Raw genomic sequence first — 22,050 nt, 5'->3', positions numbered from 1 at the left:
CCCCAGCCTCCACCCCCTGGATGCCAGCATCCCCCCAGTGATGATGATCAAAAACGTCTCTGGGCTGTAGAAAATACTTCCTGAAATGCAAAGTTTTCTTAGGTTGAGAGCCATTGTAATCTAGCCCCATCTTTAGAGAAGAAATTGAGTAACATCTACATCCATTTAGGAACTATTGACACCCCAGGGGCCCATAAAATGTAAACTTGCACTCATAATTCACCATCTTTCTCCAATGTGTGTGTTTCATCTAGCCATACTCTCAGATGCCTACCCTCATGACCGACAAGTCCTAAACAGTGAAACCTGTGGCACGTGGTTTCTGTGTGTCTGAATCTGTATGTTCAGAGATGAACAAGTACTGCTGTCCCTATTTTCTTGCACCTCCTTACCTGTGACCACTCGCCTCCGCCCATCACTGAATTCTGAAAGTGTGGCCTCAGGCTCACAGCAGCATTAGCGTCTGCTTGCTCTGGATCTTATCACACTGATGATCGAGAAGAAAGCATTCACTGGGTTCTCTGCTAAGGATACAAAAAAAACCCTTCCACAGTTCCATGGCCATGTTTGCACCCAGGAACCACGAGGGCTGGGTTAGCCCAGATGATGGGCTCGGGAAATGTTCCCGGAACAAAAAAAAACAATAAGAGCCAGAGGCCATGAGAGCCTGACCCCTCCCCCAATGCACACACACACACACACACCCCACTGTCTACCTCCAAGCCTCATTTTCAGAGGCCATGAGAATCTGACCCCCTCCCCCAATGCACACACACACACACACACACCCCTTACTGTCTACCTCCAAGCCTCATTTTCAGAGGTCATGAGAGTCTGACCCCCTCCCCCAATGCGCGCACACACACACACACACACACACACACACCCCACTCGCTACCTCCAAGCCTCATTTTCAGGCTTCTTAAAGCCAAGGTCACTCCCATGAGCTAAGCCGCGCTTCTCTCAGTCCTCAGCTCTTCCACCAGAATACGAAGACCTCTCTGCTGTTGAAGATCCTCTGGCTCAGCTGCAGCTCTGGAGGAAAGACCCCGGTGACGGTCTTTCTTTTCACACTCCCCAATCCCAGACCACATCCTGCGCCCCAAAACAACTTCCATGGTAACCACATCCTTTCCTCTCGCTCATTCCTTGAGCCCTGACCCAGGCTTCTTCAGGGTTCCTCTACTCACCCAGACAGAGCAGTGTAGATGATGTAAATGTTGTGCTCTGTGCAAGTAAAAGCAGGAAGTGAAGTCAGGCAGAAATTAAAGTCAGAAGACAGGGAGTGGGCTGGGCGTGGTGGATCGCACCTGTAATCCCAGCATTTTGGGAGGCAGAGGCAGGTGGATCACGTGAGGTCAGGAGTTCGAGACCAGCCTGGCCAACATGGTGAAACCCTGTCTCTACCAAAAATACAAAAACTAGCCAGGCGTGGTGGCGCATGCCTGTAATCCCAGCTACTCTGGAGGCTGAGGCAGGAGGATTGCTTAAACCCGGAAGGTGGAGGTTGCAACGAACCGAGATCGCACCATTGCACTCCAGCCTGGGGACAGAAAAAAAAAAATGTAGCTGAGCATGGTAGTGCACGTCTGTAATCTCAGCTACTTGGGAGTCTGAGGTAGGAGAATCGCTTGAACCCAGGAGGTGGAGGTTGCAGTGAGCCAAGATTGTAATCATCCAAGGTGTTCACCTTGCCCACTGCCTAGACAGAGCTGATTCATCAAGACAGGGAATCGCAATAGAGAATAGTTCATGCAGAGCTGGCTCTACGAGAGACCAGAGCTTTATTATTATTCAAGTCAGTGTCTCCCAGCATTCAGGAAGAAGAATTTTTAAGGATAACTTGGTGGGTGGGTGGGAAGCCAGTGAGCCAGGAGTGCTGATTGGTCAGGGATGAAATCATGGGAGCCAAAGCTATCTTCTTGCACTCAGTTCCTGAGTGGAGGCCAAAAGATAAGATGGGCCAGTTTATTGATATGGGTGGTGCCAGCTGATCCATCAAGTACAGGGTCTGCAAATTAAGCACTGATCTTAGAGGCAGTTTAGGGAGGGTCACAATCTTGTAGCCTCCAGCTGCATGACTCCTAAATCATAATTTCTAATCTCGTGGCTAATGTTCATCCTACAGAGCCAATCTAGTCCCCAGGCAACAAAGAGGTCTGCTTTGGAAAAGGGCTATCGTCTTTGTTTAAACTATAAACTAAGTTTCTCCCAAAGTTCAGCCTATGCCCAGGAATGAAAAAAGACAGCTTGGAGGTTAGAAGCAAAATGGAGTCAGTTAAATCTCTTTCATTGTCTCAGTCATAATTTTGGAAAGGTGGTTTCAAGCTGGCACAACTGCACTCCACCTTAGGCGACAGAACGAGACCCTGTCAAAAAAAAAAAAAGAAGTGAAGTCAAGATAGGAAGTAACATCGGAAGACAGGAAGTGCTGGTAGAAGACAAGAAGTGAGGTCATACAGGAAGCAAAGTCAGAAGACAGGAAGTGAAGTAAGACAGGAAGTGGTTGTAGAAGACAGGAAGTGAGGTCATACATCAAGTAAAATCAGAAGACAGGAAGTGACGTCAAACCAGGACTTGCAGTCGGAGGCAGGCAAGAAGTGAAATCAGAAGACAGGAAGTGGCTGAGGGGAACGTCTTTTCTCTCTCCTGCTCAGCCTGAAGTGAACAGGTAGCATCAGGTGTGCCATTTGAGTGACTGGGCACAGCTCAGGCACCCACATCTCCCTCCAGCGCCTATTCTTGGAACACCAGAGACCTCTACACTATTTTCTGTTGCTTTTTTCCTTCATTTTCAGAGATGATATCCTGGATTGAATGATTTGAATTACTATGGAAAGTGACTGACCAAGGTAAGTCACAACTATCTTGTTCTTTAATTTTGGTGTTGTTTGTTATGACTTATTAGCCGTCTAGCACACATAGCTTTGTATTTCCACTCTGCATTACTTGTATTTTTATTATTTTGTAATATTTGTAATAATTTATTATTATAAAACTGTGTTATTTTTGGATATTTTTAAGTTAAAATGCGATTTTTTAACTAAGCGGCAGTATGCAAAGCAAGTGTTTCAGAAGTCTCCCCATCAATAAGTTTTCTCTCCTGAAGGAAACAATTTTGAGACTTCCTGTTCTTAATTCTGTGTAACAGCATACTTCTAAAAGAAAAAGTGTATACTGTCATTATTTATTGTGTTACAAAAATATACACGCACCTTTCATGCGCGTCCGTGTGAAGAGACCACCAAACAGGCTTTGTGTGGGCAATAAAGCTTTTAATCACCTGGGTGCAGGTGGGCTGAGTCCGAAAAGAGAGTCATCTAAGGGAGATGGGGTGGGGCCGTTTTATAGGATTTGGGTAGGTAAAGGAAAATTACAGTCAAAGGGGGGTTCTCTGGCGGGCAGAGTGGGGGTCACAAGGTACTCAGTAGGGGAGCTTTTGAGCCAGGATTGAGCCAGGAGAAGGAATTTCACAAGACAATGTCATCAGTTAAGGCAGGAACAGGCCATTTTCACTTCTTTTGTGGTGGAATGTCATCAGTTAAGGCAGGAACCGGCCATCTGGATGTGTACGTGCAGGTCACAGGGGATATGATGGCTTAGCTTGGGCTCAGAGGCCTGACATTCCTGTCTTCTTATATTAATAAGAAAAATAAAACGAAATAGTGGTAAAGTGTTGGGACGGCAAAAATTTTGGGCGGTGGTATGGAGAGATAATGGGAGATGTTTCTCAGGGCTTCTTCGAGTGGGATTAGGGGCGGCGTGGGAACCTGAAGTGGGAGCGATTAAGCTGAAGGAAGATTTTGTGGTAAGGGGTGATATTGTGGGACTGTTAGAAGAAACATTTGTCGTGTAGAATTATTGGTGATGGCCTGGGTACAGTTTTGTATGAATTGAAAAACTAAACGGAATAAGAGAAGGAGAAAAACAGGTATCAAAGGACTAAGAATTGGGAGGACCTAGGACGTCTAATTAGAGACTGCCTAAGGAGGTTCAGCACAGCTTTGCCAGTAAAGATTATTTATTTACTTTAGGAGTTAAGAGTGGCGGTTTGGGGATGGTACCAGGAGATATCAGCTATGGTGGCTTGGAGAAACAGTGTAAACCGGCAGTGTAAACAAGAGCAGGACATGTATGAGTAGTTGAGAACGGGGAATAGGAGTGTGACTAGACAGAAGATAGTAGCGATGACAAGTTTTTTGGGGCACAGTCTAAGTTGGTCTGGTGTCTGGAATGAGACTGGGGCCTAATAAAAAGGAACGTCTATTCCAGATACCACACCTGACCCTCATGACTGCATCTCTCTGATCCACCTGACATTCACCCCATTTCACCACATTTCCTTCTTCCCTGTTTCTCATCCTGATCACACTTAGTTTATTGATGGCAGTTCCACCAGGCCTAATCGCCACACACCAGCAAAGGCAGGCTACGCTATAGTACAAGCTACTAGCCCGCCTCTTAGAACCTCTCATTTCCTTTCCATCGTGGAAATCTATCTTCAAAGAAATAACTTAAATGGAGCTTAAATGGGCTGTACCTTAATAGCATTCTGAGGACAGGCCTGAATTCTGAGAAGCGAAAGTGGTAAAAGTATTGTCCAGTCCTTTTTAAGTTGGTGGCTGAGCTTGGTGGGGTGTGTTTTTAATAGACCATTAGTCTGTCACTGAATACTGAGAGCCTGAAAAAATGCTTGGCTGATTTGATTAATAAAGGCTGGTCTGTTATCAGACTGTATAGAGGTGGGAAGGCTAAACTGAGGAATTATGTCTGACAGAAGGGAAGAAATGACTGCGGTGTCCTTCTCAGACCCTGTAGGAAAGGCCTCTACCTATCCAGTGAAAGTGGCTACCTAGACTAAGAGGTATTTTAGTTTTCTCACTCGGGGCATGTTGAGTAAAGCTCATTTGCCAGTCCTGGGCGGGGGCAAATCCTCGAGCTTGATGTGTAGGGAAGGGAGGGGGCCTGAATAATCCCTGAGGAGTAGTAGAATAGCAGATGGAACACTGAGAAGTTATTTCTTTGAGGATAGATTTCCACGATGGAAAGGAAATGAGAGGTTCTAAGAGGCGGGCTAGTGGCTTGTACTAGAGCGTAGCCTGCCTTTGCTGGTGAGTGGCGATTAGGCCTGGTGGAACTGCCATCAATAAACTAAGTGTAATCAGGGTGAGAAACAGGGAAGAAGGAAATGTGGGGAAATGGGGTGAATGTCAGGTGGATCAGAGAGATGCCGTCATGAGGGTCAGGTGTGGTATCTGGAATAACGTGGGAGGCCGGATTGAAGTCCGGGCCAGGAACAATGGTAATTGTGGAGACTTAACAAAGAGTGAGTACAGCTGAAGGAGCCCGGGAGCAGAAAGTATATGCATCAGGTGTGAGTAAGAAAATAGATTTTGGAAATTATGAAAGCTGTAGAGAGTGAGTTGAGCATAGTTTGTGATTTTTAGGGCCTGTAAAGTATTAAAGCAGTGGCAGCCGCTGCACGCAGACATGAGGGCTAGGCTAAAACAGTAAGGTCAAGTTGTTTGGACAGAAAGGCTACAGGGTGCAGTCCTGGCTCTTGTGTAGGAATTCTGACTGTACTAACCATGCCTAGGAAGGAAAGGAGTTGTTGTTTTGTAAGGGATTGCGGTTTGGGAGATTAATCAGACATTAGCAGCAGGGAGAGCATGTGTGTTTTTATGAGAATTATGCTGAGATAGATAATAGATGAGGATGAAATTTGGGCTTGACTGAAGTAATGGGGGCTGTCTGTGAAGCCTTGCGGCAGTACAGCCCAGGTAATTTACTGAGCCTAATGGGTGTCAGGGTCAGTCTAAGTGAAAGTAAAGAGAGGCTGGGACAAGGGGTGCAGGGGAATAGTGAGAAAAGCATCTTTAAGATCGAGAACGGAATAGTGAGTTGTGGAGGAAGGTATTGAGGACAAAAGAGTGTACAGGTTGGGCACCACAGGGTGGATAGGCAAAACAATCTGGTTGATAAGGCGCAGATCCTGAACTAATCTGTAAGACTTGTCCGGTTTTTGGACGGGTAAAATAGGGGAATTGTAAGGAGAGTTATAGGTTTTAGAAGCCCATGGAGTAGCAGGCGAGTGATAACAGGCTTTAATCCTTTTTAAGTGTGCTGTGGGATGGGATATTGGCGTTGAGCAGGGTAAGGGTGATTAGGTTTTAATGGGATGGTAACGGGCATGTGATCAGTTGCCAGGGAAGGAGTAGAGATGTCCTATGCTTGTGGGTTAAGGTCGGGGGATATGAGGAAGACGCGAAGGAGGCTTTGGGCTGGGGAGAAGGGCGGCAATGAGATGCGGCTATAGTCCAGGAATAGTCAGGGAAGTCGGCCTAATAAGGGAACTGGGCAGGTGGGGATAACTAAAAAAGAATGCATAAAAGAGCGTTGTCCAAGTTGGTACCAGAGTGAGGGAGTTTTCAGGGGGTTTAGAAGCCTGGCTGTCAATACCCACAACAGTTACGGAGGCAAGGGAAACAGGCCCTTGAAAAGAAGGTAATGTGGAGTGGGTGACCTCTGTATTGACTAAGGGGACGGACTTACCTTCCACTGTGAGAGTTACCCGAAGCTTGGCGTCCGTGATGGTCTACGGGGCTTCCGAGGCGATCAGGCAGCGTCAGTCTTCAGCTGCTAAGCCGAGAAGGAGTCAGTCAGAGGGCCTTGGGCCAGAGTTCCGGGCTCTGGGAGTGGCTGCCAGGTGAGTTGAACAGTCCCATTTCCAGTGGGGTCCCACACAGATGGGACACGGCTTAGGAGGAATCCTGGGCTGCAGGCATTCCTTGGCCTGGTGGTCAGATTTCTGGCACTTGTAGGAAGCTCCTGGGGGAGGAGGTTCTGGAGGAATGCCTGGCTGCTGCGGTTCAGGCGTTTGGAAGTTCTTGTGTGCTGGAGATGTGGCTGGGGTTTGTCTCACAGTGGAGGCAAGGAATTGCAACTTTTTTCTATTATTGTACACCTTGAAGGCGAGGTTAATTAAATCCTGTTGTGGGGTTTGAGGGCCGGAATTTAATTTTTGGAGTTTTATTTAATGTCGGGAGCAGGCTGGGTAATAAAATGTATTTTGAGAAGAAGACGGCCTTTTGACCTTTTAGGGTCTAGGGCTGTAAAGTGTCTCAGGGTTGCTGCCAAACGAGTCATGAACTGGGCTGGATTTTTACATTTGATGAAAAAGAGCCTAAACGCTATCTGATTTGGGATAAAGAAAAAGGAGCATTAACCTTGACTATGCCTTTAGCTCCAGCCACCTTTTTAAGAGTAAATTGCTGGGCAGGTGGGGACGGGCTAGTCACGGAACGAAACTGTAAGCCGGACCGGGTGTGAGGAGGGGAGGTGATAAAAAGATTATAGGGTGGAGGAGCGGAGGCTGAGGAAGAATTGGGACCTGGCTCGGCCTGGGGAGGAGCAGCCTGGGGAGGAGGGGAGAGGTCAGATGGGTCTGTAGAAAAGGAAGATTAGAAAGACTCAGTGACCCTTGGGGTTGGGACTGAGGGGACAGGCAGGAGGGAAAGAAGGAGGATTTGGGATGAGTTGCTTTGGGCACAGAGACTAGGAAGGGACCAATGTGTAAAAGAATGCCTGGACGTCAGGCACCTCAGACCGTTTGCCCATTTTACGACAATAATTATTTAGATCTTGCAGGATGGAAAAATTGAAAGTGCCATTTTCTGGCTATTTGGAACTACTGTTGAGTTTGTATTGGGGTAAAGTGGCATTGCAGAAGAAAATAAGGCATTTAGGTTTTAGGTCAGGTGTGAGTTGAAGAGGTTTTAAGTTTTTGAGAACACAGGCCAAGGGAGAAGAAGGAGGAATGGAGGGTGGAAGTTTGCCCATAGTGAAGGAAGCAAGCCCAGAGAAAAGAGACACGGAGGGAAGGGGTTCAGGGGTTCTTACCTTCCAGAAAAGCGGGAAAGGGGTTGGGGCGTGGAAATAAGGGATCTGAGTGCAGAGATAAGAGGTCGGGTGTGGAAATAAGGGATTGGGGCACAAAGATACAAGAGGTTGGGGCACAGAGATATAAGGGATTGGGGTACTTGCCCCTCCTCTAGAAAAGCAGGACTTGCCGCTAAGAGTGAAGGAGAAGGGGTTGGGGGTTTCTTGCCCCCCAGAAAGGTGGAGAAGGGGTAGAGACACAGAGAGAAGGGGTTGGGGTACTTGCCCCTTCCCCAGAAAAGCGGGACTTGCCGCTAAGGGTGAAGGACCAAGGCAGGCATCCCTGCATGGTCTGACACCTCTGAAACCTGGGTGAATAATCAGAGAGGTGTCCCTGCAATGATTAAACATCAAGGGAAGGCTGCCTTCCCTAGTCGGTGACTGGCGCTGGAGTTCTGGGTCCAGGGATAAAACATGTCTCCTTTGTCTCTACCAGAAAATGAAAGGAATTGAAATTAAGAGAAGGGAGAGATTGAAGAGTGGAAAGGAGAAAGTGGTTAAGGGATAGTGAGAGAGGTTGGAGAAGAGAGTAAGAAGAGGCCGCTTACCGGATTTGAAATTGGTGAGATGTTTCTTGGGCTGGTGGGTCTGAGGACCCGAGGTTCTGGCAGATTTTTTTTATGGAGCAAAGAGCAGGAGGACAGGGGATTGATCTCCCAAGGGAGGTCCCCCGATCTGAGTCACGGCACCAAATTTCATGCGCGTCCATATGAAGAGACCACCAAACAGGCTTTGTGAGAGCAACAAGGCTGTTTATTTCATCTGGGTGCAGGCGGGCTGAGTCCAAAAAGAGAGTCAGTGAAGGGAGATAAGGGTGGGGCCGTTTTATAGGATTTGGGTAGGTAGTGGAAAATTACAGTAAAAGGGGGGTTCTCTGACGGGCAGAGTGGGGGTCACAAGGTGCTCAGTAGGGGAGCTTTTGAGCCAGGATGAACCAGGAGAAGCCATTTCACAAGACAATGTCATCAGTTAAGGCAGGAACAGGCCATTTTCACTTCTTTTGTGGTGGAATGTCATCAGTTAAGGCAGGCACCGGCCATCTGGATGTGTACGTGCAGGTCACAGGGGATATGATGGCTTAGCTTGGGCTCAGAGGCCTGACAGCACCTACCTAAAAAATTCCAATAGCACTACAAGGGTGTGTACAAAATGCAGTGGCTAACCAACCGTCTCTTCCATTGCTCCGCCTAAGAGACACCCACTTTTAGCTGTTTTCTTTAGGAACTTGTTAATATTAGGTTTCTAGGCCGGGCGTGGTGGCTCACGCTTGTAATCCCAGCACTTTGGGAGGCCGAGGCGGGCAGATCACGAGGTCAGGAGATCGAGACCACGGTGAAACCCCGTCTCTACTAAAAATACAAAAAATTAGCTGGGCGTGGTGGCGGGCGCCTGTAGTCCCAGCTACTAGGAGAGGCTGAGGCAGGAGAATGGCGGGAACCCGGGAGGCGGAGCTTGCAGTGAGCCGAGATCGCGCCACTGCACTCCAGCCTGGGCGACAGAGCGAGACTCCATCTCAAAAAAAAAAAATTAGGTTTCTAAAAATATGTAACCATGTGAATGAGCTTAGACTTACTGGATTCCTATCATAATAGGTGGGGATTGGTTCTTCTACAGTGTGGTTCTGTTTTTTCTCTTCCAGTGTTTATGTCTATGTCTGCATATCAACATTCAGTATCACTTTTTTTTTTTTTTTTGAGACAGAGTCTCGCTCTGTCACCCAGGCTGGAGTGCAGTGGTGCAATCTCAGCTCACTGCAGCCTCCGCCTCCCGGGTTCAAGTGATTCTTCTGCCTCAGCCTCCTGAGTAGCTGGGACTACAGGCGTGTGCCACCACGACTGGCTAATTTTTGTATTTTTAGTAGACAGGGTTTCACCATGTTGGCCGGGCTGGTCTCAATCTCCTGACCTGATGATCTGCCCACCTCAGCCTCCCGAAGTGCTGGGATTACAGGCATGAGCCACCACGCCCGGCCAGTATCACATTTTTATACCCACAGATATTCGCAGCTGAGAATTTTCAGGTAATATAACTTGCTTCTTTTATTTTTGTTGTTGTTATTGTTCCCCTAAAGTTTATATTTGTTTTTTATTTTTATTTTCAGGCAGGGTGTCACTCTGTCACCCAGGTTTGAGAGCAGTGGTACAATCATGGCTCCCTGCAGCCTCAACCTCCCCGGGCTCAGGTGACCCCCGACCTCAGCCTCCTGAGTACCTGAGAGTAGGTATGTGGTATGACACCCAGCTAATTCTTTGTAGTTTTTGTATATGAGACAAGGTTTCACCATGTTGCCCAGGCTGGTCTCGAACTCTTAGGCTCAGGCGATCCCGCCTCAGCCTCCCAAAGTGCTAGGATTACAGGCGTGAGCCACTGTGCCTAGGCTATACTGGTCTTTTTAACATCTACTTAGTTTACTTGACCTCTATAATTATTTTTCCTCTGTCTTCTGATAGCATCTCAGTATGATTTTCCACTATGTTAAGACAAATAATTGACCCATTCTTACGTTTGGAGGCTTCTCTAAGCAACTTTCCCGTTCCCCCTTCACCCAAGCTGTGTGCTCACTAGCTCTGATTCGCATCGGTCATCCTGGAACTTCTTTCTGCCATCCTTCTGTCTTTTCCCAAGTGACTCACCCACCTCAACCTCCCAAAGCGCTGGGATTACAGGCGTGAGCCACCGCGCCCGGCCCTCTTTTCCTTTTTTTAAACAATTTTTATCTTCTTTATTTTAAGTAGAGATGGGGTCTCACTATGTTGCCCAGGCTGGTCTTGAACTCCTGGGCTCAAGTGATCCTCCTGCCTTGGCCTCCCAAAGTGCTAGGATTACAGACATGATCCACTGCACTTGGCCCAGCGGTACAGTTTTACACTCATTAGATGGTCAAGAAGTGCCTAAATGCTATAATAAATATAGAACTTTACCTTGAGAAGACCTAACATTTCCTTCAGAAAGTAAATATGAGAGGGGTGGAGATGGTGCATTATCTCATTTTATTTTTATTAGTTTAAAAATTTATACATAATTGTACATATTTATGGGGTAGACAGCAATATTTCAGTACATGTATACAATGTGTTATGATCAAATCAGGGTAATTAACATATCCATCACTTTATTTATTTTTTGAGACAAGGTCAGGCTTTGTCACCCGGGCTAGAGTGCAGTGGTGCGATCTCAGCTCACTGCAACCTCTGCCTCCCAGGCTCAAGCCATTCTCCCACCTCAGCCCCCTGAGTTGCTGGGAGTATAGGGATGCACCACCACGCCTGGCTAATTTTTGTTTTTTTGTTTTTTTGGTAGAGATGGGGTTTCACCATGTTGCACAGGCTGATCTTGTTTTCTAATGTGAAGGGAAGCGGGCAACGTGCTAGTTTTATACTAAGGAAAATGAATGACACACCCAAACTGCCTGCAAGGCCCGTTCTGAGAGACAAAAGGAGATTTGCTAGACTGCAGCGGAAGGTGGAGTGAGGGTGAGAGTTTCTGGGGAAACCCAGACAAGAGCACAGAGGGCCAAGGGGAAGCACGGGAGGGTTTTGCACAGAGGATGAAGCAGAGTCGACCCTGAGAGCTGGGAACGTTACAGATCCGTCTGGAGCCCGTATTAGAGAGGGTTGAAGAAAGAGGCCAGTATGGGGTCCAGCCAGGGTACCACGTCATCCACGGTGTGCAGGGAGGAGGAGGGGTCTCCACAGATTCCTTCCATCCCACATGGAGGGTGCCCTCAGACAGAGAGCCAGCCAGCCAGACAGACACTGGCTGAACGGCTCCTTGATGGAACACCAGGAGGAGGCAGCATGGCCTCCTTTCCACAGCTGGAGCCTCTGCCCTCCTGCTTCCACGCCCCACACACGCCACAGTCTTTGAGTCGCCTCCCATGCCATGATCCGTCCCTTGGATACGACCGTGCCTGGGGTTCAGTGGTCATGAACGTAACCCGCGGCTGTGAACATCCGGTCGGCCTCCATCCTGCCCCCCGTGTGATTTCCGGGTCTGCGGGAGGGGCGGAAGCGGCCTCTGCACAGCCCTGACCCTGTGCCGCAGGCGCTTCCTCCGGCGGCTGTGCCAGTCCTCGGCCAGAAACCCCGCCAGGAGTATTAGGATCACAGCCCCGAGGCATATCCGGACCAGGTTGCCCGTGGTGTAGTACTGGCGGGCGGGACCTGGAGGAATGAGGAGAGGCAGGGGCAGGTGAAAGAGCTCACCTCCAGGACGCCCTCCAAGCCACATCTGGGCTTCTCAGAGATCCTATTATCCTCTACTAGCTAGGGGATGCCACTCGCTTTCCTGGAGGGTCCCTCCCCTCCCGAGTAGGGGTCAGGGCCAGATGACCCCGACTCTCTAGCACCTCTCCCTCGTGTGCTGGCTCTGAGACAACTCCTCCCCAGACCCAGAGAAGGGGGTGGGTGTGAATATAAAAGGGTAGCCCAAGGGAGGCCCTTGTGAGACGGAAGAGTTCTGTACAGTGAATGCAGTGATGGTGACACGAATCTACAACTGTGACAAATTGGCATAGAACTAGACACCTACTTTATCCATGTCAAATTCCTGGTTTTTATGTTGTACTCTAATTATGTAAGATGTAACCATTAGGGGAAACTGGAAAAAGAGCACATGGGATTCTTCTGTTCTATCATTGTAGACTTCCTGTGACTCTAGAACCATTTCAAAAGAGAAAGTTCAAAAATTCAGTCAGAAGCACACGCACACATATGCACGCATGCACACACACACACGCACACATATGCACGCACACGCGTACATGCACGCACACAGTATGTGACCATCTTCCATGTCCTTGCCCACTGGGCATAATAGCCCCCACTCTGCCCTCAACCCCGCAAATCTCATCCTTATCAACCTCGGCTCTTTCCAGCATGTTTCTCCTGCCTTGGTGCTTCACTCTGAGACACAGGGAATGTTAGACACACCCAGCCTCCAGCCTAGCGTATGATATTCTTTTTTTTTTTTTTTTTTTTTTTTGAGACGGAGTCTCGCTCTGTCGCCCAGGCTGGAGTGCAGTGGCGCGATCTCAGCTCACTGCAAGCTCTGCCTCCGGGGTTCACGCCATTCTCCTGCCTCAGCCTCTCCGAGTAGCTGGGACTACAGGCGCCCGCCACCACGCCCGGCTAATTTTTTTGTATTTTTAGTAGAGACGGGGTTTCACCGTGGTCTCGATCTCCTGACCTTGTGATCCGCCCGCCTCGGCCTCCCAAAGTGCTGGGATTACAAGCGTGAGCCACCGTGCCCAGCTGCGTATGATATTCTTAAAGTGCAGGCCGTAGTCCAGTACACCGTATTCAGCTGAGATGCTTTTGAAAGTGGAGAGGATAGCACACCTACACAAAACTTACTGCAGTGGTTCTCAAAGCGGCATCCTGGGCCATAGCCTCAGCATCACCTGGGAACTTACTAGGACTGAAAATGACTGGATTCACCCCAGACCTACTGAAGCAGAAGCCCTGGGGGCTCAGAAATCTGTTCTTTAAGCCTCCAGGTGATTCTTATGCCCATGGAAATTTGAGAACTGCTGATCAATGGAATCAGTGACTCAGAAACAGAGTCCCAGACTCTACAGGTTGGTTGGTTGGTTGGTTGGTTGGTTGGTTGGTTTTTGTCACCCACATTCAACCAGCTGGACTCCACAGTATAGCAAGCCACTCTGATTATTCTTCTGCGTGTTATATGTGATAAACCATCCACCTAGAGTAGGATTGGGGGTACCATCTTAACATCTAACTACTTAGGACACCCACCCTGTTTACAGGCAGATTTGGGAAAGAACCAAGTGAATTAAATCGAGAAGTCTAGGCAGAGAGGAGAAAGAAAAGAAGGGGTCCATGTACCTCATATGCTGTGCACCAGAATGGACCCTGCAGAACTAACCTGCTACCGAGGAAGGTGGTTCTGTTGGTAACAGGCTGGGGGTCACGGAGGTTCCTGGGAAATCAGAAAATGAGATAAATCCGTGCTCTGTCGCTGTGGGTCCTGAACAAATAATGAAACATCTCCGTGACTGAGTTTCCTCACCCGAAAAATGAGCCTAAAGTAGCTTACATCACTGGACTGTTGTGGATGTTAATAAGTATTTGAGCTGGGCACAGTGCCTCACGCCTGTAATCCCAGCACTTTGGGAGGCTGAGGCGGGCAGATCATGAGGTCAGGAGTTCGAGACCAGCCTGACCAACATAGTGAAACCCCGTCTCTACTAAAAATACAAAATTAGCCGGGCATGGTGGCAGGCACCTGTCATCCCAGCTACTCGAGAGGCTGAGGCAGGAGAATCGCTTGAACCCGGGAGGCGGAGGTTACAGTGAGCTGAGATCGCACCACTGCACTCCAGCCTGGGTGACAGAGTGAGACCTCGTCAAAAAAAAAAAAAAAAAAGAAACCTCTATTCTCCCAGCTGCCTGCAGCCCAGGGCTTCCTGCCCTCCCACTTCCTTCCCACCTATGGCCCCTCCCCTGCAGCCCAGGGCTTCCTGCCCTCCCACTTCCTTCCTACTTATGGCCCCTCCCTTGGAATGGCCATCAGGACCTATAAAGTCTGAGGAAGAAAGGTTTGGTCTGCACCACCCCTACCTGTGACCAGGAGCTCCAGGGGGTCGCTGGGGGCCGACCACAGGTATGGGTTCCCGCTGGAGAAGCTGTAGCATCGGTAGGTTCCGCTGTGGGCGGCGGTCACTGTGATGATGGGGAAACTAGCCCGGTACCATCTCTCGGAATTCTTGTAGGGCGCAGGGTCCCCTTCCTTGTACAGAGCAAATTGGTCAAAGCCTTCCTGAGTCTGACACTGTAGGGTTACGTCCCCTCCTGAGGACACCGCCGGGCCTGGCTGGGCTGAGAGCGAGGGCTTGGCAAAAACTCCTGGGAGAAAAGGAAAGGCTGATGTTAATGGCAGCAGCCAGCATCTCAGCTGAGACTGGGGAGGTCCCCACACCTGCCTAAGAGCTGGGGAGGTTTTTGGCTGTATCCCTCCCAGAGAGTGCACTCCCCCATCCAAGCTCACAGACAGGTCGGGTCACCGAGTGGTTGAGGAAGCGAGGCTGTGCTCACGTCCTAGTGCTTGGGTGCAAATCCTAGTTGTGCCTTTAAGGGCCTGGTGGCCCTGGAGACAAATCTCCCTCTGTGTCTGAGCCTCACTGCCTTGTCTGTTAAAATGGGGGTGACTGAATGAGACAGTACACAGTAACTTGCAGAGTGCCTGTTGCCTCGCAAGCACTGGAGTAAATAAATAGCTTAAGCTTATACTGTGCTGTAAGCTTGTATTGCCACATACAATTGTTACGTTGTTAACGTGGCTGACAGTGCCAGCTTCCTGGTGCCTTCCAAACTCATGATGTGTATCAGTTCAGTGAACCCGCAGAGACCTATTGAGTCCTCACTCTTTTTTTTTTTTTTTTTTTTTTTTTGAGAAGGAGTCTTGCTCTGTCGCCCAGGCTGGAGTGCAGTGGCGCCATCTCAGCTCACTGCAAGCTCCGCCTCCCGGGTTCACGCCATTCTCCTGCCTCAGCCTCCCGAGTAGCTGGGACCACAGGCGCCCACCAACACGCCCGGCTAATTTTTTTATTGTATTTTTAGTAGAGACGGGGTTTCACCGTGTTAGCCAAGATGGTCTCGATCTCCTGACCTCGTGATCCGCCCGCCTCGGCCTCCCAAAGTGCTGGGATTACAGGCTTGAGGCACCGCACCCGGCCCAGAGTCCTCACTCTTAAAGTCCCTATTTTATAAATGAAACTAAGGCACATGGCATTAAATAATTTGTCCAACTCTAGGTAACAATACTGCAGTGTACACCTGAAATTTGCTAAGAGGGTAGATTATAAGTGTTCTCACACACAAAAAAGTTAACTGTGTGAGGTGATGTGTGTTAATTAGCTTGCTAGTGGTAACTGTCTCACCGTGGATTCGTATATCAAAACATCAACTTGTACACCTTGGATATATTCCATTTTTATTTTTCAATTATATCTCAACAAAGCTGGACATTTTTAAATTTAAAAATAAATAAAAAACTTGTCCAAGATCGTAAGTGGCAGAGTTGAAATCTGCACTCACAGAGTTTGATTCCAGGGTCTCCACTCCTAAACACGAACCTACACTACTCTGATGTGAGGGGATTGTCATAGACCGGTGTGGTGATGCATGCCTGCACACAGGAGTCAGAAAAACAAAGGTTGAGGCTGGGTGCGGCGGCTCACACCGGTCATCCCAGCACTTTGGGAGGCCAAGGTGGGAGGATCGCTTGATCCTAGGAAGGCGAGGCTGCAGTGAGCCATGATCACTGTACACTAGCCTCGGTGACAGAGTGAGACCTTATCTCAAAAAAAGACAGAGAAAGCAAAAGAAAGGAAGTAAGGAAGAGAAAAATATAAGCTGCCTGAAAATTATGGCATTCACTCAACAAGAAAAAGAAAGAAAGAGGAAGGGAGAGAGGGAGGAAGGAAGGAAGGAAGGAAATATATAAGCTGCCTGATAACTGTAACATTCACTCAGCAATATTTTCTCTTAATTTTCACTTAAGCAACTATTATGTGTCTGTCTGTATTTTTTTTTGTTGTTTCGTTTGTTTGTTTTGTTTTGAGATGGAGTCTCGCTCTGTCGGCCAGGCTGGAGTGCAATGGCACAATCTCGGCTCACTGCAATCTCTGCCTCCCAGGTTCAAGCGATTCTTCTGCCTCAGCCTCCCGAGTAGCTGGGATTACAGGCACTCACCATCATGCCCGGCTAATTTTTGTATTTTGTAGAGTTTCACCATGTTGGCCAGTCTGGTCTTGAACTCCTGACCTCAGGTGATCCACCCGCCTTGGCCTCCCAAAGTGCTGGGATTACAGTCATGAGCCACCGCTCCCAGCTCTGTATTCTAACAAATAAAAATTCCATCAGGAATTAAAATTTTTTTTTTTTTTTTTTTGGAGACAGAGTCTAACTCTGTTGCCCAGGCTGGAGTGCAGTGGCGTGATCCCAGCTCACTGCAACCTCCGCCTCCTGGGTTCAAGCGATTCTCCTGCCTCAGCCTCCCGAGTAGCTGGGACTACAGGCATGCGCCACCATGCCCCGTTAATTTTGTATGTTTAGTAGAGACAGGGTTTCACCATGTTAGCCAGGCTGATCTCGAACTCCTGACCTCAGGTGATCCGCTCACCTCGGCCTCCCATGCTGGGATTACAGGCGTGAGCCACCGCGCCCGGCCAGGAATTAGAAATAGACAACCACCACCAAGATAAATAAAGGTATACTTCACATACCAGATAGTGAGGAGGGCCACTTTGACTAGGGTGGTGGGGGATATACTTAGTGAGAAGACAGCATTTGGGTCTGACCCCGAAAGAAGTAATGAGGCAGCCAGGCTGGTCCATTCTAGTAGCAGAGAGGAGGCCGGTGATGCTGTGGAGGAGAGTGAGGCAGGGAAGAGGGGAGGGAGGCAGGATTTACAACGCGGAATAGACCCACAGTGCAGCTGGCCAGGAATTAGGGTAGCGTGAGTGAGGCACTCTCCTGGGATGTAAAATTTAATTATTCCCAAACAATTAACATATTTGAAAAAATTATTGAAAATTTGAAGAGTAGGTCATTAAAACTCACATTATTCTGTTTCAATACTTTATTTATTCGCCTGAAAGATTTATTAGGATTTTACATTCTAGGCTTTTGTGGATGCAAGCCCATCAGTGATAGTTCCAAAACCTACTTCTAGAAAATAATTAACCATTTAAAAGTGCACTAACTGGGTGCACCTGTAGTCCCAGCTACTAGGGAGGACCACTTAAGCCCAGGGGTTTGAGGCTAAAGTGAGCTATGATCGTGCCTGTGAATGTAGCCTGGGCAACATAGTAAGACCTCTTCTCTTCTCTTTTTTTTTTTTTTTTTCCCAAGACGGAGTCTTGCTCTGTCGCCCAGGCTGGAGTGCAGTGGTGCAGTCTCGGCTCACTGTCTCCCAGGTTTAAGCGATTCTCCTGCCTCAGCCTCCGGAGTAGCTGGGATTACAGACGTGCGCCACCGTGCCCAGCTAATTATTTTTATTTTTTTTAAGTAGAGACGGGGTTTCACCATGTTGGCCAGGCTGGTCTCGAACTCCTGACCTTAAGTGATCCACCCGCCTCGGCCTCCCAAAGTACTGGGATTACAGGCGTGAGCCACTGCGCCTGGCCCAACCTCTTCTCTAAAAAAAAAAAAAAAAAAAAAAGAAAGAAAAGAAAAGATATTAGAATATTCGCACCAATCAAGAGTCTAAGGAGACATAAATACTGAATGCACTGTGGGCCCTGGACGGGGTCTGGGAACAGAAATAGGATATTAGTGGAAAGACTGGTGAAATTCAAATAGCCTGGAGTTTACTTGATATAACATAGTTGTATCTATGGTTAGTTTTTTGTTTGTTTGTTTTTTGATACAGGGTCTCACTCTGTCACCGAGGCATGATCACAGTTCCCTGCAGCCTCGGCCTCCCTGGCTCAAGCGATCCTCCTGCCTCAGCCTCCTGAGTAGCTGGGACTATAGGTGTATGCCACCATGCCCCACTAATTTTTAATTTTTTTGAAGATGAGGTCTCACTATGTTGCCCAGGCTGGTCTTGAACTCCGGAGCTCAAGCAATCCTCCCACCTCAGCCTCCCAAAGTGCTGGGATTACAGGTGTAAACCACTGGGACCAGTGCTATGTTTATTTTTTAGTTGTAACAAATGTAAGATGTTAACATGAGGGGATCCCGGGTGAAATATTTCCATTAATATTATCTTTGCAACTTTTCTGTCAGTCTAAAAATTATTCCAAAACACACTTTTAAAAAGAATCCCGAGCCAAGCATGGTGGCCTGTGACTGTAGTCCCTGCTACTCATGAGGCTGAGGCAGGAGGATTGCTGAAGGCAAGGAGCTCCAGGTTGCAGTGAGCTATGATTGCTCCTGTGAACAGCCACTGCACTCCAGCCTGGGCAATGTAGCAAGACCCCATCTCTAATTTTTTTAAGTGTGTTAAAACACAGATAAAGGGGTGCCTGTTTTTCGTTTTGGCACAGGCTCTGGTATGACTTGGCACAGGCACTGGCTGATTCTGCCTTTATTTGAAATTCTGATTTTTTTTTATCGTGGATGTTTTTGCAATTTATTTTTTTTTAATTGCATTAAAATGTTATTCACAGACAGATGCAGTGGCTCACGCCTGTTATCCCAACACTTTGGGAGGCCAAGGTGGAAGGATTGCTTGAGCCCAGGAGTTCGAGACCAGCCTGAGCAACACAGCGAGACCCTCTCTCTCTCTTTTGTATTTTAATGCCTTTTGTGAAAACTGTCAGGAGACCCCACCTCTACAAAAACATAAAAAGTGAGCTGGGCATGGTGGTGCACACCTGTAGTCCCAGCTACTTGGAGGGCTGAGGCAGGAGAATCGCTTGAGCCTGGGAGGCGGAGGCTGCAGTGAGCCAAGATCGCGCCACTGCACTCCACCCTGGGTGATGCAGCAAGACCCTGTGTCCAAAAAATAAAATATTATTCACATTGATCCATAAATGTGGCACCACCACCCGCTAGGCCAGTGCCTCGTTTGCCTCACCCTAATCCCTGCCCTCAATGTCCCCCGTATTTGTGTCCTGAATGGAGGACCACGCAGTCCCAGGCTCTGATCCCCCTTCCTTTACCGGTGGCAACGAGCTCCAGCTGGTCGCTGGGCAGGGACCAGAGGCTTCTGTTCTGGTAGGAGCAGCGGTAGCGTCCAGCCAGATGTGTCTTCATGGCCGGGATGAAGAGGACCGCCTGATCCTGGTAGCTGCTGGAACTCAGCTTCTCCAGGCGGTACAGGTCCACGCCCGGAGGTCCCTGGCACCGGAGGGTCACTGGCTTCTCCAGGGGCACCAGGGAGCTGGGCAGAGCCTGGAGGGAGGGCTTGGGGAGCGGTCCTGGAAGAGGAGCAGGGCTGGGTCAGCCTCCCCGCAGACCCTGCCTGGGCCCCACTGCCGCCACGCTGGCGGATCCCTCAGGAGGGAAGGGGTCTGGGGAAGGACTCACCACTCTGCGCTGGCACACGCCCCAGACATAGCCCTGAGGAAAGAAGAAAGGGACCAGATGCCAGGACTCGCTTTTATGGACATTCCTGCCTACTGGACACGGTGATAAGACATTTGCATGCATGTGCTTTACTCTGTCCTAATTATTTCTTCAAAAGACACACAGGAATGTAATTTAAGTGGGAGAAGCCAGTCAGAAAAAGCCACATAGTTTATGAGGTCATTTACATGAAATATCCAGAATAGGTAAATCTATAGGAGACAGAGAAGAAAACAGATCCATGGCTGGGGGTGGTGGAAGAGGAGGGCGAGGCGTGGCGGCATACTGCTATCTGTGGATTCATTCATGTTAGACACTGTGGATTCGTTCGTGTTAGACGCCGTGGATTCGTTCGTGTTAGACGCCGTGGATTCGTTCGTGTTAGACGCCGTGGATTCGTTCGCGTTAGGCGCCGTGGATTCGTTCGTGTTAGACGCCGTGGATTCGTTCGCGTTAGGCGCCGTGGATTCGTTCGTGTTAGACGCCGTGGATTCGTTCGTGTTAGGCGCCGTGGATTCGTTCGTGTTAGGCGCCGTGGATTCGTTCGTGTTAGGCGCTGTGGATTCGTTCGTGTTAGACATTGCCCATTGACTTCCTCAGTGGATGTGAGGAATGGGACCTCAGACATTGCTGTTCCTTCGTTTCCTCCCTTCAGTCTCCCAATATTAAATAATATCCAAGTGCATTCCAATAGTATGCAATTGTATACACAGGTATTGTAAATACTATTGCGTATTGTATATTATTGTATTTTATTGTCTATGTAATATATGCGATAAAACCCCACACTAATGGGACGCACTGGGCTCCGAGGATGGAGCAGGATGGCGCCTCAGTGTGTAAGTCAGGGCGTCTCAGCACGTGCTGGCCATGGGTTTCCCGGTATTTACAGCATTTGGTTGGATCAATATTCCATGATTACATAATAGAATGTAATATATATAATAACAGTTTCGAATAGCCTGAAGGAGGATGGTGAAAATTCCCAACACAGAAAGGATGCATGTTTGAGAAGATGGGTGTGCTACTTACCCTGATCTGATCACTATATGTATATACACATATAGTGCATATATGTAAACATACATCTATACATGTATGTGTGCATATACCTGTGTGTACATACATATACATACATGTGTATGTATACATGTGTATATGCATGTGTGTGTATGTATATATATATATATATATATATATATATATATGGATACAAATACATGTATATAAGCGATCCCCTCCTGGGATTGCTTGACCCCGGGAGGTCAAGACTGCTGTGAGGTAAGATTGCACCACTGGCCGGGCGCAGTGGCTCATGCCCATAATCCCAGCACTTTGGGAGGCCAGGGTGGGTGGATCAAAGGTCAGGAGTTCAAGACCAGCCTGGTCAACATGGTGAAACACCATCTCTACTAAAAATACAAAAAATTAGCTGGGCATGGTGGCACGTGCCTGTAATCCCAGCTACTCAGGAGGCTGAGGCAGGAGAATCGCTTGAACCCTGCAGGTGGAGGTTGCAGTGAGCCGAGATCGTACCACTGCATTCCAGCCTTGGTGACAGAGCGAGATTCCATCTTAAAAAAAAAAAAAAAAAGTCTTTTGCAGCAACTTGGATGGAGCTGGAAGGCATTATTCTAAGTAACACAGGAGTGGAAAACAAAAATCTGTATTTTCTCACTTATAAGTGAGACCTAAGCTGTGGGTATGCAAAGGCATGCAGAGTGATGTAATCGACTTCAGACACTCAGAAGGGAAGGGCAGAAGGGGGGTAGGGATGAAAAACTACACATTAGGTACAAGGTACACTAGTCAGGTGACAGGTGCACTAAAATCTCAGAATTCACCAGAATATAATCCATCCACATAACCAAGAACCACTTGTATCCCAAAAGCTGTTGAAGCAAACATTAAGCCAGATGCAGTAACCTGTAGAGGTCACACCTGTAACCCCAACACTTTGGGAGGCTGAGGTGGGTGGATTGCTTGAGCCCAGGAGTTCGAGACCAGCCTGGGCAACATAGCGAGACCCCGTAACTACAAAAATTACAAAAATGAGCCAGGCATGATGGTGTGC

At 48.3% G+C, this 22,050-nt stretch overlaps 2 protein-coding genes across 4 annotated transcripts in view; both read right to left on the bottom strand.

Moving 5' to 3' along the window:
* Positions 1-11,666: 11,666 nt before the first annotated feature.
* Positions 11,667-20,284, bottom strand: GP6 (glycoprotein VI platelet). The gene is made up of 6 exons (XM_030820047.1): positions 20,263-20,284; positions 19,938-19,970; positions 19,571-19,828; positions 14,520-14,804; positions 13,825-13,878; positions 11,667-12,101 (listed from the first exon to the last, which is right to left on the bottom strand). The coding sequence occupies exons 1-6, from the start codon at positions 20,282-20,284 to the stop codon at positions 11,863-11,865; spliced, it is 891 nt and encodes a 296-aa protein (XP_030675907.1). The 3' UTR covers positions 11,667-11,862.
* Positions 19,770-22,050, bottom strand: part of RDH13 (retinol dehydrogenase 13) — a 30,263-nt gene continuing 27,982 nt past the window's right edge. For 2 of the 3 annotated variants that reach the window (XR_004031906.1, XR_004031903.1), the window contains exons 8-9: positions 19,938-19,970; positions 19,782-19,828 (exon numbers count right to left, since the gene is read on the bottom strand). The gene's annotated coding sequence lies outside the window, so the exon portion shown is untranslated. Of the gene's footprint in view, positions 19,829-19,937; positions 19,971-22,050 lie in introns of all 3 variants that reach the window. The other variant, XR_004031905.1, reaches the window with a different exon arrangement.

The sequence above is a fragment of the Nomascus leucogenys genome, chromosome 10 (genome assembly GCF_006542625.1).
Source record: "Nomascus leucogenys isolate Asia chromosome 10, Asia_NLE_v1, whole genome shotgun sequence".
NCBI classification, from domain to species: Eukaryota; Metazoa; Chordata; class Mammalia; order Primates; family Hylobatidae; genus Nomascus; species Nomascus leucogenys.
This window is presented reverse-complemented; position numbering and strand designations above follow the sequence as displayed.

What these genes read in the sequence shown, in the direction of transcription:
- GP6 (XM_030820047.1), bottom strand. Translation starts at nt 20,284, where the DNA reads ATGAATGAATCCACAGATAGCA. An exon ending in GAATGAATCCACAGATAGCA is followed by an intron (nt 19,971 to 20,262) that starts GTATGCCGCCAC and finishes TTCTTTCCTCAG; the next exon opens with GGCTATGTCTGGGGCGTGTG. An exon ending in ACCACCTTCCTCGGTAGCAG is followed by an intron (nt 12,102 to 13,824) that starts GTTAGTTCTGCA and finishes TCATTCCTCCAG; the next exon opens with GTCCCGCCCGCCAGTACTAC.